Source organism: Mercenaria mercenaria, chromosome 13, assembly GCF_021730395.1.
Source record: "Mercenaria mercenaria strain notata chromosome 13, MADL_Memer_1, whole genome shotgun sequence".
Classification (NCBI taxonomy): domain Eukaryota; kingdom Metazoa; phylum Mollusca; class Bivalvia; order Venerida; family Veneridae; genus Mercenaria; species Mercenaria mercenaria.
Window position 1 is genome coordinate 19371339 of NC_069373.1, and position 19633 is coordinate 19390971.

Consider the following 19633-nt stretch of genomic DNA (forward strand, 5'->3'; position numbering starts at 1 on the left):
TTGGTTGCATTACCCGCCTCTATATTATTATGTAGTTAATCTGTATATATATGTACAAATATTATACATATGTTAGACATCTACTGAAATCTCTTGTCGATTTTGCATTATTCCTTTGGAACAGAGTGTTTTTTTTTTCTGCTGAGAAATTGATTAACTACCGTGACTTTTTATTACGTTATCAGTATACTGCCATTTATCAATTGCGTTTGACGTGTACGGAGCAGTAAAATGATAATGTTATAGTAAAGATTTTAGACGCACGTTAATTTCTGAGTACTGAATAATTAAACGAAACGAAAGAATGTACCAGCATGACATTATTTTCACTGAAACAATTTTTATATCGTTAAGATTTAGGAGTATATCATCAAACACAGAAATATTTGATAAACGAACAACATCTTTACCAATATTTTACCTGACCATTACATGTTCTGCCGTACTGTTCCGTACGACGGATACTTAAAATATTCTAAACAAGTTGTCCCCCTTTGAAAATGAATGACATTTGTAAATAAATAATCAAAGCCTTGCGTTAATGTGGTGAAAAAGTTAAAAAAAAACCAACCAAGAAAAGGACACAACAGTATATGGGAAAGCACAATTAGTATGACTCTATATACATAAATTATTAAAATACCTGAAAATCGAACTTTGAATGACTTTGATCTTTTTCTGGTCAGCGTTTGTCTGTCCCATACCTCACACCAGTACAGACCCTGTAGAGCTGGCATTGCCAGGCTACGGTCTGTTACCATGCTGATGGACGATACCAACTCGGAGTTTAAGAAAAGTGAAATGTCATTCGAAACGTCTGAAAAAAGAAAAAGTAATTCTTAAGGTAGTTCTACACGTTTGGATCGAATTTTTTTCTACAATGTAGAATTTGATTAAACTCTGATTTTTCAAAACTTCAGAATATACCTTGAAAATTCAGCAAATAAAAAAGATAGGGTCATGTGCTTGATTTTTTGCTAGACTGATTTGAAAAATTTGGACCTCACGCAATATTTCATAATGGGAGTCTATGGGAAAATCATAACTTTCATAACATTTTCGCGAATAGAAATTTTTCTACAATGTAGATTTTGATGAAACTTCTCACAGTTGTAAATAAACATATGGCCTATAATTTGGTGAAATAAAATGTATAGGTCTGTGTGCTTATTTTTGAGATATTTGACTAAGATTAAAATGAACCGGACATTTCACGCTAATTTTAAGACATTTTTTTAATTTTTTAACGTGTCATATGTTTTAATATCATATTTTGACTTTAGAAATATAGCAACAATGCCACTGTAATAAATTTATTCACAGGTTTCGATTAAATCGTAAAATTATTTTCATTTCCGTACGCCGAATCCAGGCTTTATTCTACGTTTTCTGGATAAATAACGTTACGCCATCACTTCCGGTTTATCAAACGTGCAGAACTACCTTAAATAAATATTTCTTGAAAATCAAATTTCATGCAGTCTGTCGACGCAATTCTTGCATTTGCGTAAAAGCTTCAACTACTTTTTACGACAATTATCGTATTATTTTATATTTGTTACCTTATTAATTCAAATGTCTTAAAACAAGACTTTATTCGAAATGTTTTTCTTGCATCCAATTAATCATGCATACTTACTAAAAAGTAGTTTTTTGTATTATATTGACAGGTTAGAAATATAACAGTGAAATTTATAGCGTTCACTTATTGAAGACTAGATCTTACATTGTCACTATTGAAACTAATACATCTGGTGCATACACGTTGAAAGATAGTAAGCTCGATGCTACATTGAAACAAACAAATATCCTCTATTTGCATCATAGCTTAATCCTTACATTTCAATAACGTATCCATTCTTATTTTACAAAATATATGTTAATGAGATGAAACAATTTTGTTTTATTGCATATTTTTCTGTGGACCAATGGAATATCAGGGTGATATATATTTAGCATTTTCACAGTGCAATGTATGAAATATAGGTTTCACTAACAAGAACCTGTTAATGGTTCATATTTAGTTTAAACATGAAATAAAAAGAAAATTTTTATTATATGCAAGATCCAAATCTTATGAGATCCATAAGTTACATTTTTACGCATGGTTATGGCCACTCACGAAAAATAAATATCGCATTTGCTGTTTATTCGATGAAAGCTATTTTTGAGCTTAAACTGAAAGAAACAATTATCCCCGGCTTACTAGCATATATTATATTAACTTATTCGTACTAACTGTTGAAAGATGTTGTAAAATTAGTTTTGAGCAACGTAATAAAAATACATACAAGTATCTTTGGTTTCTACAAGAAGTCCGTCTTTAAACCAAAGAACAGGGAATTCGGAAGCTGCACTCGTCAGTTCACAAGGAATCTTGTTGTCTCCCCTGCGGGATGAGAACAGCCTCTGCACGCCTGCGTTGTCGTACAAACTTGCCGCATCTTCGTTGTAGAATGGCTGGTTGTTCACCTTGTATACAGCTGTTGAAACACGAGAGTGTACAAGTTAAAACAACAACGAAACATCTGTGGCGCCAAAATTTGATTATTTTTTTAGATTCTTGGCATAATCTGGTGGTGTTTCGCCTGTTTTACAGTATGTTCTATCACATATTGTTTTGTCAAATATAAATAATTAGATAATATATATATATATCATATATCATGTTCGCAGGAATTTTGTCTATGAACCTTCCTTCATAGTGTAGTAACAAAGTGGTAAATGTTTAAGCATGTCGTACAGAAGAAGCACACAACCGGTAATAGAGTTGAAAGGAGTTGCAGCCATGTTAAGTATGTTAAACATGGCTGAATTTTCGCGTTCTTTTCTTTTGTTCGATATTACACCTCTTTATTCAACAAAACATGATTTAACTTTCTTGGCCTGGGCACTCACATGTGTCAATTTAAATGGTGAAGTGAAAAATCGCGCATTTATACATACAAAGTGATTTGGCATCCTTGACGCAGACGACATTTAATTTGGAATTGCAACTGCTCATAATATCGATTCCTCTCTCGTCGAAATAATTACAATTCAATTTATCATTTGGCGACTCCATCCAAAACTTGGCACCTGGTATAAGATAGAAAAAAATTATAGAGGTCTGACATAAAATCATCAAATTTGATCTTTACACTCAATTATAAACAGAAGAATAAACTAAAAACCGGACTGTTTGCACTGTTCCCTGGAGAACATAACATATATGCACAAACATTCTATATATATAGTAATACAAACAGAATCGTTGCAAGTTAACGAAAGCAAATTCTAAAATGGCATTTTTGAATACATTCTTTTATCATATGTAGTAGGTCCGTTTTATCCTTATTGAAATACAATTCCGTAGTGTAAAATTGTTTAATTTGGTGTGGATGAAATTTCGTTGGGCAAAAATGCTAGATTATTTGGTTGGGAAATATATCCATTGCTTTTGACTTCTGAACACAAAACGATGGGAATTTACCGCTCCGTTGTGATAAAATTTCATGGATTAATCCAACCACGAAGTCTGTGTAAATTCATACTATGATAAAATAGTGCTTAAAAGAAATCATTCATTTTATTCTATCAAGAATAGGGTAAGCAAGAAAAAAGAATCTATCACTTGTTGAAGGTTCGGGTAGAAATATCTGGCCCTCGATACCGCCCAAACTGTTACCCTAGAGCCAAATATTTTCATCCGCACCATAAACCAGTGAATGGTTCTTGAAGTATTATTCAAAACATTTTTACTTAATGAAAATGAGCAAATAATGCATTGTCCTTATTGAAGTGATTACATGTCGATCTATTTCTGCTAGATCTATTAATCTCACCTCTAAATAGTTTACCATCTTTCATGACCGCAGTGAGAACAAACATCCGCTCGAAATCGCTTCCTGCCAAAACGAGTCTCGCACTCTTTGACTGACATTCTAAAACTGCCTTCCTGTAGCTCATTTTCTTTTCGAGTATCTGATAGCACGTGTCAAGAAGCACGTGACCGTACCAGCCAGTATCACAAGTAGAAGCTGTTCAAAGATATAACAATTTTATGAACTATTTGACGGTGGGTTCAAATAAATGAATCGAAACAAATCCTAGAAAGCAATGAAAGACGCATCTTTTTATCACTGAGAAAGTTAATAGACACTTTAACCTATTCTGGAAAATATCAATGTTATTTGGTATGCTACATTGGAAATAGGGTCAAATGGAATATTTCAAATTGTTAAGATTTCACACTCGGTGTGTGGAGGAAGATTGACTCAGTTCATGATAGCAGCCGAAATTCAGAACTTACACTTGAAGACCAGTTGCGTACCCGCATTTGTATTAACCAATAGAGAAGCACTGGTACGGTATTTTACAAGACTGAACAAATGTAGCGTATATATATCCAAAACAAATATACAGACATTGAAGAAAATAGGTCCTTAACTCATTCAAACATCAGTTAACTTGATTTTATCTACACAAGTTATCAAACACCATTTAATCAAAGCATACTAGTAACTAGAACAACTGAAAGATGTTCGGAAGTATCAAGATCATAGCAATTGTTCTTCTTCTTCGACAAAAAAGTCTTTTTAATTTTTTTGTCAAAATCAAATGATTACCCACCTTTATCCATAACTTCAACTTCATAACTAAAACAGACAGAAGGTAGTTTGACTTCACACGAAGCTAGCTGCATCTCTTTACTCTCTATTATTGGCATTAAAGCTGTCTTGCGATTGTTTTCTACAACATCTTCTGCCAAATCTGGTATTTCATCAAAACGGTCTCGTTCTTCTTTGTCTTCAAAATAGGAATCTGGAAAATCCCTCTCTAAGTTCGCGTTTGCTTCATTTTCCTGTCCTAAATTGTCGTCTGCTTCAGCGTGAAGTCCATCTAATGTCTCATGATCATTATCACTAAGCACAGCCTGTGTATCATCTATATTTTCGTTTTCTAAATTTTCATACATGTCATTACTCTGAGTATTTCCTTCAGCATCATTTTCAACCATGTCATTATTTTCATTATTTTCATTATTTCCCTCAAAATCTTTTTCATTAATGTCACTGTTTTGGTCATTTCTCCCAAAATTATTTTCATTAATGTCAGTTTTATCATTATTTTCCCCAAAGTCGTTTTCATCCGCATTTATATCTTCTTGAACAAAACTTCGAGGATCACTTACATCATAGTCATCAACTTCCGATGCAGCACTATCTGTAGCAGTTTCTTGGTCGTTGTTATTCCAGTCAAATTCTGACCAGTCAGAATCTCTTTTAGTGTGTCCGTCATCGTTTTGTTCAGTTTGATCAACTTTACTACCAACCACATCATCAGTATTTTCAATGTCGTCAGTACTAATGCCTGTGTCTGTCCCACGAAAAGATTCCTGGTTGAACGAATTTTCAGATGTTCCTTTTAAATAGTCTAGAGGATCATCTACTGTATCAGGGAGAATATCTTTATCCTCATCTGCAACGTTTTTGCTTTCATTTTCAGGTGTCTCCTCTGACATACCTAGTCTTTCAGACATATCGTCAAAGTAATCTGTTTTCACCGGTTCCATCTCAACTTCAGGTTTATCATTTTCCTTGGTTTCTTCAAAATTCCCACTATCTCTAACAATGTCTTCAGAATGCCTAACATCATCTGAGCTTCCTCCAATATGATCAGAATCTTCTATTTGTTCTCCGAGGTTTATCTCCGAATCACTGATTTGATCTATATGTGATTTTACATCATTGTCATGCATGTCTGCTATGTGCGCTCTATTTCCTTCATCGGTATTTTCTAATACACTATTACCTTTTAGTATTTCAAAGTCGGAAATATCGTCTTTAGTATCAGTTATCATGTCAACAGCTTCATTTATATTTTCAAATGTTTCTTGTTTATTTAAATGATCTAATTTTTTATCTTTATCAGTCTCAATCTGATCAAAATTTGACTCATCATTATTAGCATCTGTGACAAGTTCATCTGTCTCTGGTGTATCTATAGCTGGTACATCATCTAGAGAAGAAGATTCCGGTAGTAGATTATCAAAACTTTCTTTCACATTTTCCAGGCCCTCATTCATTTTAAAATCTGTACTTTCGTCTGTCAAATCTACAGTACTGATAACGTCATCAAGAGAATTATCTTTGTCAGCTTCATCTTTTAAAACTGAATCTAACTTTTCACTAGTTTCAGAAATAGTATTCAACGGATCAATATTTTCTATCTCTGATTTTTCTGTCTCTTTTAATACAGTTGTTAGAACATCAGGTTTATTGTCATTTGAAAAATCATCCGAGTCTATCTGGCTAGTTCCTTGAGATAAATCATCCACAATATCCTTACCATTATCAAAAGTGTCCTTTGTATTACTTAAATCCATAGCTTCATTTACAGCCGTGTTTGTTAAAAAGTCTGTCAGTTGTCCAAATCCTAGGGAGCCGTCAGGTGATGCATCATCGGTGGAATCCGGAACGTCAGCAACGTCTTTTAAATTGTCAGAAAGTGTTTCAGCAATACCTTTACTGTTGTCATCCTTTGTGTCTGCTTTAGGGAATATCATATCCGGAACGTTTGAAGAGCTACTGTCATCTCCTGTTCCACCGTCTGTAACTTTTGCATCTGTGGGGAAAAGTTTATTAGAATCATCTACTCTGTCCATTGTTGGCAAATCATCTTTTCCTATTTCTTTCAATTCTAGATTGTCTAGCTTAAGGGTGTCATCAGCAGTTCCCACATCTAATCCATTAGAGTCACTAGAACCTTCAGTTGTAGGAGGAACAACAGTAGTTCCACTTACAAATGAGTTATCGGGTACTTTTAAGTCAGAGATCTCTGGCTTTAAGTTTTCAGCGTTCTGTTGCATTAGGTCTCTTAGTGCTTCAATAGCTTCTGTCGGAGTAGGCGTTGGTAGATCACCTGAATTTGATTCAATTTTTGCAGCAATTTCTTTAACTGACGTAAGCAAAGGATTTGTAACTGGATTTTCATTTGAATCTGTATTCGTTGTATCTCCATTGTTTGATTCAATATTTTCAAACGGAGTAACTGTGTCAGTGTCTTGTTGTTCGAAATTAGACGTCGTTCCAAAAGTAGGCATGTCAGTGGCAAGTCCGCCATTTTGAATGTTTGCATCAGGATTCCCGGAACCAGGAATTTGGTGCTCGCTCTGAAGTCCAAGTATTCCAGGAAGTTCTGCAAGTTGGTCCGACATCTGAGTTCGAGACAGCAGTGTCTCAAACGCGCTTGTTGGTGGAAGTTCTTTATTTGATTGGGGGAAATCATTATTAAACATGCTGCTTCTAAAGTTGGAAAAATCGAAACTGGGAAAATTATTGTCACTTGAATCATCATCGCTTGATCGCTTCTTTCTTCGCCTTTTATCTTCCATTTCCACATTCATCTGACCACAGTACTGTGGTCTGTTTGGTACTAGACTGCTATCCCAGATCCAGGGTCTCTCTTGGCGTAACGTACCGTTTGCGCTGAAAAGACGCAATTCCGTTAAATTTTTAATGTGCGTAAGTTAACATGAGTATATGTAAATATCGTGTTTCCACACATATACAAATTATCAAAAAAGGACCGGAGAATGGGGTACTGGTTTCTGCCTTTTACAAAATCAGATAGAAAATCCCCTATAGTGATCTATATTTGTCTTAAGTTTTATGAAGATCCATCAATGGGTTACTTTTTCCGTAGGAATTTATGAATTTTAGAGCAACTGAAGGGCAACAACTCTGAAGTAACTAAAGAGATCCTATGAAAGATGTACATGCACCACCAACCTTTAGTTATCTTAACTTACAGTCAAAAATCCTTATATCTTACCAAATCATACTGAGTAATACTCTGTTTTACTGGGTCAAGTGGAATAATACTATATATATATAAGCAAAGTTTATGTTCTAATTAATAATTATATAAAGTTTTGGTGATACCAGCTTAAGTAATTTTTTAATTATAAGTATTTTCTTTTTTCCCCCAAACAAATTAAAGGAGAAAAACTCTGCTTTTACTGGGTCTAGCTGAAATATTTTTTTAATTAGTTTCCCCCAAAAAGCAAGGGGAAAACTCTCCTTTTACAGAGTCAAGGGGAAAATACCATATGTTAGCAAATGTGCTAATTAATAATTATGTGAAGTTTGGTTCTTCTAGCTGAAATACATTTTGAATTAAGAACATTTTCAATTTCAGACGGACGGACGAACAGTTTGATAGATAATATCGTCCTCCACCTCTAAATCATGTCGGAAAGTTGACATTTTCTTGCGGGGAACATGTTAGTACGTGTACAGAAATCAGGAACAGTGGTTATGTTAACTGCCGGTGAAACATTAAATACTGACCCCGTTGAAAATAGACCCCTTGGCTCCTTTTTCAACGTTAAGAATTGACCCCGTCAACATTTCAACATTAAATTTTGATCACTGAAAGGTCCTTTTTCAACGTTGAACGCCAACATTTCAACACTGAACTTTGATCAATTGGGTCAACTTTCAACGGGGTCAATATTTAATGTTACACCGGCCGTAACATATAACTGAAATACTGTTGAAAAACGGCGCTAAATCCAAAACAAACAAACAAATCTTATCTTACCTGTTGTGCGGCCTGACTTGGTTTGGAATGAGATCGTCCCAAATAAGATGACTATTCTCCGAATGCATCCCGGTCCAAAACTTAGTAATATCTGTAATATTAATTAAAGATCTATAAAGTAACTGTATTATCCGAAATCTTTATTGTAGTGTCTTGAAAGTCAAAAGTCATTTTCACAAAATATATCTCGCAATGTTAACTTCATACCATTTAATACCTAAGCTATTTGAAAATAAACTCAAAAACACCGCTTTCAACTGGTAACGCCGATTTGCGGTCATTTTTAGAAAATTTATGAAAGAGTAAGTAATATTTCCAATACCCGAGCTAGCTTGTAGATCTAAAACCGCAATTCAATGCAAGTGTTGCAATTCGGCGTTACAAGGTGAACATGTTGATATAGATGCAAATTATTCTCATTTCAAATACAAAAAAAAATGTATTACAACAGAGAAAATAAAAAACAACAACAGATATCTGGGTTTATCTGACATGACTACGCCGTTAACTTGAGTTTGTTACGTAATATGTTTTACCATTAGTTATGACTGACGACAGCAAATCGGTTTCGTCAATTGTTGCTCTGGAGTCGAACTTCATCAAGAAACCATAGTCCCTTCTACATTCCTGCTGGGCCTCTGACCACGTCAGGGCCTCTGGATTTATTTTTAAACATATTGGAATTTCTTTTCCAGAAAAGTCTTTCATTCTCCCAGGAGACCAACCATCTCTGCATAGTCCTTTTAACCGGGCCCTGGGGTCATCTGGTTTGATAGTCTGTACCTCCATACGATGGGGCGCGACTGGACGTTCCCGCGAAGCATCTTGATCATGACTTTGGCACCATGCACTAGGGACTACTGAAACAATTAAAAAGGTGTTACATTTGGCCATATTTCGATCATTCATGTCCGTTCATATTGAACGGGACAATACCGTTTCTGTTATACTCGGGGCCAATACAATATTAAATTTCTCAGACGTGTTGCACTTTTTATTGTACCTTTAAAATGTAAGATTACTAACGCTACACGTATCTTTCTTCCGGACAAATGAGGTTCATTTATTGTTTAAAGCATTTAAAAGTGGTCATACAATATATTCGCTCAAGCGGTACTATAAAAATGTTAAATGCAGTCGGACGTCGTTATTTCGAACTTTCCGGGACCGACAAAACTTGTTTGTGTTATCGGTAGTTCGAGTTATCGGCAAATTTATATTACTCAGGAATTTTGCAAGACATTGACGATGAATTTGAGCGGAGGGCTGTGTATGAGTTGTCCGAATTCGAGCAAACGAAGTTTGACTGTAGATTGTTCGAGCAATTTCAGACTTTACACCCAACTGGTACTCCCTACTGTTGGTCTGAGCTGACCGAGTGTAATGAAAGAAAAATCTAGCCCAAACTGAGATCATGCAAAGCGGCCACCAAGAACTAACGTATAGAAAATATGATTATTTGTGAGAGAAACCATGATCGCATTAATGAGTAATGGTGTTAAGTACATGTAAATGTCATTAATTTGTCAGTATTTCTCAGTGTTTCCGCATAGTTTAAACATGTAGAGCACGAACACATTCGCCGTATATTTGTCAATATCTACATCTGTATCGCCAATATACTATATTTTCATCACATTTACTATATGACTGTTTAGGAAAAATATATCGTTTAAGTTTTTTTAGTGAATTTTTTTTAGTGAAAAACATAGTTTTAATAATGCTGCTAAGGAGTGCTTGTCGTGTTAATTGCTTGTACCTGTTTTAGCCAATAATTGAAGAAGTATAACCGATATTATATATGGTAATTTCACAATATATTCTTTATTTCAACATAACGGATAAAATTCAGATAAAGCCACTGACAAGACATGAAACAGAAAAATGTTTATGTTTTACATGTAAGATCAAATAATCTTCATCTAGTAAACAATAGATTTTACATTTTCACTCGTAGCATCGCCATCTTAAGTACCCTCGATAAAAGATATTTCGATCTTACACTGAAAGAAACATGTGTCCTCTATATATTATTTGGCAAGTTTCTAGAAATCAGATTTTGCAAGCAACTAAGAAAACCCTTCAATACAGTGTCAGTTTGTGGTCAAGGCTGACCAGTGGCAACTGAGTGTTATTTCTGACATGGACAATAGTCATTGACACATGCCGGAAATCGACCGACAGTGATGCTGGAATCCACTTGATTTTTTGTTTTTGTTTTTTAAATTGCGAAGTGTGTCATAAATCGGAAGACGAGTCCCTTTAATACAAATCTTAGAGGAAAGTGCAAAAATAAATTCACTCGTATGAAGATTATAACTGCACGTAATACTTGCTTGACATTTCATTCATTTTTAAGTTGATAAATTATGATCAGATTACCCACGCGCCAACTGCTCATTTTAGAGGCATAGTCGTGTGCATATTGTAACTGTTTTGTGTAGTTTTAATGATACTTGGTTCAGTTACAGCGTTAATAGTGAAAGTGTTCTTACAATTTATATTAAATATATAGGCTTGGTGGTTGCTTCCTTGACCCCACTGTACTTGCGCCTTGGTTACATGGAGACCGCTGTAAATTCTGTCTGAATTCCATACACAAAGCATACAGTCCTTTATCATGCTGGGTTAAATTGAACCATTGGCATTACACGACACAAAACCTTATATATAGAGACCTGCACATAATTTTCAAAAAAGGTGTTTCAAAACATAGTTTTTGGTCCTGGACATACCGGGAAACGTCCCTACATGCATGAAAGGCTATTTTTATATCCCGAGTAAGCATGCTCCCTGACCCACCGAAGAACCCAGACATGCACTTCTATTCTAGTATTGCTATGTTCATACAAATAGCGTAACGGTTTCTAATGTCTGTGGCCTGTTTTATCCTCATCGTTTTGTTTGATGATAAACCCAAAGGAAACACAAATGTAAAGGGGAAAAAACATCAAAGAAAACGAGTCTCTATAAATAACTGAAACATTAAATGTTTGCCTCTTTTGTTAACTGATAAAAATACTGACAAATGTTCACCACAAACTAAAACAAAAGAAGTGGAAACGTTGGTCTTTTTTCCTGAAATAATGTTGCTTAATGTAATTACATAATTGCTACATATGTAAAATAATAGAGATTGTACCTGCTAATGAGGATTTAGAATCTCCTAATGAGGACTTAGAATGTGCTAATGGGGACTTAGAATCCCCTAATGAGGACATAGTACCCCTAATGAGGACATAGTACCTCCTTAATATTGACCAATCACAAGAAATTTAATAATCAGTGAGATCAATGCAAGAAACTGAAAGTACGATACCCAAAACCAAGACCTTTCACACCTAAAGTGGCCTGCCACGTCGCTATAAAACCTAGCTCAGTTCTAGGCAAGTTTAAATTAGACCCGACAAACTCACCACGGTGACGTATTATTTGGAAATCTGTTCTGTTGATAGCTGCATGACCTAAACTTTTTTGCTATAACTGTTCTGAATATGCCTGGTGCTACATTTCTGCATTCTCTTGTATTGAATACTTGTCTTGTCTATACGTTCTTTCCTCTGCGTTGACTCGGACTTTCGGCTACCAACATAACAGCTGTTACTGTGAATGGGAATCTCTTGGGAGACTGACAGTTCATGTATGAATTTTGGGATTAGCTTTTAAAGCGATTTGGTAGAGTTTCGGCCCTAGGTGTGAGAGGTCTTGTATTTGATTCCCTTTTAGGGTTGAACTATTTACAGTTTTGTAACAGTGACGGTCAACACAATAATTAGGAGTTAAAAGTCATAATTAGGAGATACTGACTCAGTTTTACGCGTATTACGCTACGACTCTTTTCTCAATCTTAAAGCACTTTGCTACATATTGCATAAATTATGGGTGGTACGTAAGGAGGGTCACTATAAAACTGTTGTTATAATCACAATAAGACATCGGTGGTTAACTTTATTGAACGATATACGACCTTTGAGGCCGTCACTTTGCGGTGGAGACTCTAACAGATCTTGTTTAATCAATTAACAATCGACAATTTGATTGCGCAAGTATATCATTACTGAACAATAAAATTAACAGAAAACTCGAACATGAATAAAACTTTGAACTTAGTTGTGACATCTTCGGATGATTGATCGAACGTTGTTATGTTATAAATATTGTTATTTTGTCAATTTGTGATGGATGAATTCAAAACACCATTGAGCTGGTAAACGGTTACGTAGTGCCTGCTTACGTCTGTTTGTGCTTCATCAGTAGAAAGCTAAAAAAATATTAAAACTACATTTTCTGAAATGAGCCTAATTAGGTATTGCATAACACTGGTCGTGGTCCCTCTCAGCAATGGATGACTTCAAAAGGACCGGGTAATAGAACAGAACAGCTTCGTAAACCGTATTCAATTAACAGTGATTTCTGGAGATTTCAATATCGTTTGAGAACACATCCTAGTATTAAGTATCGAGTTAGGCTCAGTCAAAAGCCTGAGGGGTCTTCATTCTAAATCATTACATCTTACAAATACATTTAGACAAAGCCTTGTTGGATTTTCCCAATCCTTCATAAATAACTGCTAAAGATTTTTTTTTCTAATTTATGCAGAAGAAATTTCACATGGTAAACGTTTTAACTGTTTTTATTTTTCGATTTCTTTTGTCTGAGCATGCTATATTGTTTCTTTTTTGTTGGTTAAATGACATCCCTTTTGTTATCAATTTTTGTATGTTGATATTTCATTTACACTGACAGTCTTGTTTTTATGCTAGAACAATTAACGCATTATAACCTTTGTCGCGAATTTTTATTTACCTTGTTAATCGTAGTTACGTAAAAGATGGTTCTGCAATATAACATATGACGCGAATTTCATTACAAATAATTCCTGGTGATTTTTTATGCCTATTTTCTAAATGTTTACAAACTTGTTGTTTAGAAGGTCATATGTACATATTAACAGATGACATTTTTTTGTGTTTTATAACAAACAGAAGAGGTTTCAGTAAAACCACAGTTAGCACTGTAAACCCTCAGCACAACTTATTACACTGTAAAAAATGGGAACGTGTAACACGTTTTGTCGGTGTTCGAAAACAAAACATCTCCGTTTTTAATCTAAACACATCTGTTCTACTCAAAACACTATGTGTTTTACATATGTTTAGTCGCTGAACGTAAAACGGTAGTGTTTTAATTGTAAATGGTTCGTTTTCTTTTCATAAATCATTGGTGTTATTGAAATGTCGTAGTATGATAGGCAGCAGATTGAAACTGTCATAAACGAAACAGAACACCAAAACAATCAGAAGAAAACAAATTTTCAAGCTGATTTTCGAGGAAGTGCAAAACACTTAAACACCAACTGTTTTACTGGTGTGAGTGTAGTGTGCAAATCGGGTACACCAAATAATCTCTAAAATGTTTTGACGTCATAGAAAGTTTAGTTACAAGAAAGTGGTGAATAATGCTATAAACTATTTTTCTTATATAAAATATTTCATAAATATAATATAAAGTTTAAGTATCTATGCGATAATTTACTGTAGGTAAGCGGTTGATTTTGATTCAGAGATTCACATTTTTGGCGGTTCATGAACGACGAGTGCAGTGCTCAGGCTATCTTTATATTTTGGAAAATCTCATCGCATGTATAGTTTCTACTATAATATGCTTCATATTTAACGGTATATCCATTGTTGTGTCGTGTTCGGAGACAATGTAGATCTAACTTTTAAGGGTTAGTCGTCAATACGTTTAAATAATTTGAATCTGAATGAAAACGTTCCATGTTTTGAATTAAAACACATGAGGTGTTTTCGGAAGGTGTTTGGTGTTTTAAAAGTGCCACAAAGAAGTGTTTTGGAATAAAACGTGTTACGAGTTTTGAAATAAAACGTGTGACGCGTTTTATTGGTGTTTAATAGGGTAACACTAGCGTTTTCCTATGGAAACACTAGTGTTTTACACCAAAACACGTAACATGTTTAAGCTGGTAACATGATTTAAAAGTGTAACAGAAATGTGTTTTAAAAAGTGTTTAATTTCAAAACACCAGTTTTTACAGTGTACATACGCCTAGTTTTAAAATGTTAAACATGTCTGGAGAATACTTAATTCTAACACTGTCTTACCTGTTACGACAATTAGGGACAAACATATCAGACAGAACGATCCTGACATTCTAACCACACACTCGTGACCTTCACATCCTGAAAAATGTACGAAAATATCCTATAATAACAAACGTATTCGCAACCAAGCATTGAAATTCTGTAAGAAACGGATTTAACGATCCGTACATCTTTTCGAACACTTGAGACCCTTGCCTATTGAAATAATACAATAATTATACACATCATTCGTGGCATAACTTGAGTCATATCAGATAAGTAACATCTGCCCAAAGTTATATTGTTAGTAGGATGGGTGTTTGGACGTTTGAAAACCCTGATAGGGGTGATGAAATTTACCATGTTACTTCGTGGTGGTGGAAGCTACCTCTAAGTCAATAAATAAAACAGGGTATTGTGTCAATGAATAATGCGATATTGCTAATAAAGCTATGGTTTATTTAAATTTTAGTATAAATAACAAGATAATTAAAACATTAAATAGAATGACATGAATATAAAGGATAACATGTCCGAATGTGTGCATTAGTTTAGTTTATACTAATTTTGCTCGTCTGTGTAGTCTTGAATTGATCGACCTTCGGACTTGCAGACTGGTGGACGAAATATTTAATTCCTGGTTCTGATACTTTGAAGCTAACGCTGTAAACTTAAAACAGATTGAAACATGCATTCTGAAAGATTAAGTCAAGAGGACTTATGTACATACGCGAAGCAGGTTGAATTACCCTTTTCTTGACAACACGGTACTACAAACACGACAATGATACTAATAAAACAATCTAATAATTCCATTTAGTACATTTTAAGCTAAATGTATCTTGCTACTTTATTTACAGTGTTTTAAAATTGTAAACATTGTCATCCTAGGAATAATTTTAAAAGTATAAAATGAGATGGGGCTATTTGACTATTTGAGTAAATACTGGCACATATATGAAATGCTGAGCGCTCGAGATAACTCTAAAAATAAGTAATGTCTTTAAACCTGGAAAGCTTTAAAAATTATATAACAGTTCATCGTAAAACATAATCATACAACACCAAACTCTATTTGCTAATCATTTTTGATGTTTCAACAATGACTAATTAATCTTTTTTGCGTGGGCGCGTCCATACTTAAGTGCATTTAAATCTACATTCATTTTCATTACGAAATTAAGTTGTTAATATAAAACTTTCAGAAACATTTAAGAGAATACTTGCCATTATTTAATGTATGCGTTATCCCCTGTAAATTAATGTCATGCTTTAATTTTCAAATTATAGTTTGGCACATTGCCACACCTACACTATAAAATACAAAATTTATTAATGCAGCATAATCCGAGTAATTTTTCATCTAAGAAAATGTCATAACATAGATTTTACCGTCAAGAAATTGAAATGAAAACTTTCCTCATAACTTAAAGCTACTCGCTTACAAATTTAGTAAAATTTTCAGCATGTTCATTTCCACCAAGTTTTGAATAAAATTATATGTGACACTGAAAAAATGATAAAGTGAGTGAAAATAAGTGTTAGATACGGATTAAAATGCAGAAAACATGTTAGCTTTCTCCATGATTAAAAAACTTTGCAACGGTTAACTCCCCTTTGCACAACATTTTTGGCTTTTATTAGGATATCTTGCAAAAAACATATGAGCCGCACCATGTGAAAACCAACATAGTGGCTTTGCGAACAGCATGGATCCGCGCAGTCTGGTCAGGATCCATGCTGTTCGCTAACGGTTTCACTAATTGCAATAGGCTTTGAAAGCGAACAGCATGGATCCTGACCAGACTGCGCGGATGCGCAGGCTGGTCTGGATCCATGCTGGTCGCAAAGCCACTATGTTGGTTTTCTCATGGTGCGGCTCATATGTTAGTAAGTTTGTACCACTGGTCATTTTCATATTACCTATGTCTTACGGATTTTTGAGTGAAAAAGGGGTTCCCTTAAAATTTAGGAACGAGATGCTTTAATTCTTCGCAAAATGTATTCGGCCACCTGCACTTCTCAACAGCTTAAACCTGTCCATTGTCATCTGTATGTATATGAAGGAAGTTTGACAATTGTTATAAAATACAAAGTGACAGATGAAACTTGTTATAAATATAGCTATTAATGTTTTCGGAGAATTGCAGGTTTTCGAATACTGCTTATCTGAATATCATACTCCATGAAAAAGCAAGTTTGCTAAAGTTGAACTGACAAAGAGGGCACCAGGTGTAAAGTCCCTGGCGTTTCATTATAACAATAAATGGCAAATACTACAGAAAATTTGACAAAACATGCTTTCTCAACCTGTAAAAAAGGTAACCTGAACATTATTCTTTTTGGCCTCTTCATTATGAACTTCACTTATTCAACTGGATCTTATTCATATGTGAACCAATGACAATTGATTAGAATATACACAGTATAATCAAAAACACAATTTGTATATTTCGGTTGTCTGATTTGTTTTGGTGTTTCATAGAATTATTCCAAACATCATTTTTCATGTAAAAGGAAACGAACGCCATAAGTTGAATGTATCTGAAAGTCATCCTCCAGCAAATCATTAAGTTGAAATAAACAAAAAAGCAAATATTTTAGAAAACTGATATGTGGAGTTAGTCATTTCCCTGTTTGATCAAGACGTATTTTACTCACTGATGTATTATTTCTTACAGTGGAGATTACTTTCCATAGCGTCTTGAAATTTAATTGTAAAACATGATACCTTATTGTTCTATAGCCGCAATAAAAGATATATTATTTTCTAGAATCCAAACAGTTCGCACATATCTCTAAGAAACAAATCAAATTCGCCATTTCCGCCTCTTTGTTGACCTGTATTTAATATTTAAGCATATTCAAAATTTACGGCAAAAATATTTTCCTAAACCTTCTACTAAATAATGTCATTTGCAGCATGCCCCGCCCATTAAATATGCTAATGGAAATGCTTTAAAGTTGAATGTTTTGAATAACAACCTGTTTCATTCTTATTTAAACCTTATTCTCTTATGCCTTACAAATTTACCACTCGTAATTTTAGGCTTGTTTAAATTTCTAGCATTCTATCCACAAGTTTAGTTTATTTGATGTTTCTGTGCAGACGAAAATAAGCAAATTGTACACAGATTAATATAAAAATGCTCGTGCATACGAGTACCATTCTGGAGACATTAGAGTTAATTATAAAACGTCTCTTGAAAACGTAATTAATGAAAGCGGGGCATAAAAAAGTTTTTTACAACGAAAATGGAAGTTTATAAGCACCTAATGTAAGTATGTAACCAATCTCTCTTAAGCCAATCCAGCACGTCTGAAATGAAGTCACTGAGACAGAGCAGTCACCAAAACAAATAACTGTGAAGATACAAATTATATGCTTATTATTACCATGCGTTTTCTGATATAGTTTTTTTTCTTCTTTACAATATTTTTAATATATTTTACGAGCATCCGACAGAATTATAAGTTTGTAAGTATATGTGATACGTGATGATTACAAAGGAAATGCTTGTCAATGAAATACAGATATATAGGTTCTGTAATTCCGCAATTTGTCAATTTCAGCGCCAAGGATATGCAAACTGGCATGTAAGATGTTGGAGCGGATTTTTAATTATGTTGCATTAGGCCAAATAACAGAATTCGGGATATATCTTCGAATACTAAAAATAAGCTGTGCGATGACTTTGAAATCACTTTGGAAAAAATCGTAATTTACCTACAACTGAAATAGCCTTAATGATTTTTATAAACGTTTCTTTAACAATTTGGCAAATTGAATGTTTAGATTAGAAATTAAGTTGATACATAGTGTCTTTCAAAATATCCAGGTTAAATTCAGTGCACACGGCGAACTAATGTAACAGACGAAATTTGAATAAAATATGACAATTTCATTGAAGTGAAACGTAAACAATAGTAAAGCAGTAACTATGGGATCGCACTGCGTAACTAGGGCCCGTATTAAGACATATTAAAAACTACTCTAAAGCATCCGGATGTGACGTATAGCTAGCGTATATATGTGTAGGAACTTTCGGATTCTGGGAGTCTTCGGTAATACTTCCAAATGAGTCCTTCTTAATCAAAAGAGTATTGAAATATTAAAATCCATATTTCACATTTTTTTCGAGCAGGAAGTGGCAATGTGTGGATTTTGATTCCGTAACAACGTATTTACTACATTCCATTTTTTTCTCTAAAAACTTAATCTTGTTATTTCAATTTTTATTGAAGTTCCATATATAGAATGGGGATAACTTACAACGTCAACAAAATTATAATCTAACAAGAAAATGAAGAGTTTAAGTTATAAAATTAAAACAACCCCAATAAATTGAAATTCAAGACAGCATATTTTACTTTATATTTGTATGTAGATTTCCAATTGTATGTCACTATAAATGTAAGTTTTTGTGTTGTTCAGGTATTATATGCTTATGGAGGATATGGCTTAAAATTATGTAGATATTAAAAACATATTCGTTTTATGTTTATATTTTCCAAACTTGTGTTTCCATTTTTGTGTATACTTGATTTATGTTTATGTGTGTAACATTCTCTGGATGAAAATGAAATAAACTTTAAACCTATGTAACTGTAAGATAAACGTGAACGGTCCTACAAGTACATTTATCCCAGTGAGATAACGAGCACATTATTTATATGAATCACGAAATGCCATGTTCATATTTTCGCGTATTGGCAACATGTATAACATAATTAAGTCTGACAGGTATATGTGTGTAAGATGTAATTAACTCGAAGGTCAACCCTGGTCAAACATGCATTGCATGATCAATAATGCGTATTCATAATTTTGAAAATGTTTTTGACATCGCAGGTAACGTATAAATTACTTGCTTTCAGAGTCCATTCATCAACCTAGTTATGGACTGACATGCGATATTTATATATTTTCCGAATTAAATGGT

At 34.0% G+C, this 19633-nt stretch overlaps 1 protein-coding gene across 5 annotated transcripts in view; it reads right to left on the bottom strand.

Moving 5' to 3' along the window:
- The window catches only part of LOC123529498 (uncharacterized), a 50622-nt gene that overhangs the window by 22703 nt on the left and 8286 nt on the right, over window positions 1-19633 (bottom strand). For 3 of the 5 annotated variants that reach the window (XR_008366684.1, XM_045309850.2, XM_045309848.2), the window contains exons 2-9: window positions 14712-14789; window positions 9123-9446; window positions 8587-8677; window positions 4612-7469; window positions 3825-4019; window positions 2947-3078; window positions 2292-2483; window positions 644-817 (exon numbers count right to left, since the gene is read on the bottom strand). Coding sequence is in view for 4 of the 5 variants with exons in the window: in XM_045309850.2 (XP_045165785.2) it covers window positions 644-817; window positions 2292-2483; window positions 2947-3078; window positions 3825-4019; window positions 4612-7469; window positions 8587-8677; window positions 9123-9446; window positions 14712-14760 (4015 nt within the window). In the remaining variant the exon portion in view is untranslated. The remainder of the gene's footprint in view (window positions 1-643; window positions 818-2291; window positions 2484-2946; window positions 3079-3824; window positions 4020-4611; window positions 7470-8586; window positions 8678-9122; window positions 9447-14711; window positions 14790-19633) is intronic. The other 2 variants (XM_045309851.2, XM_045309849.2) reach the window with 1 other exon arrangement.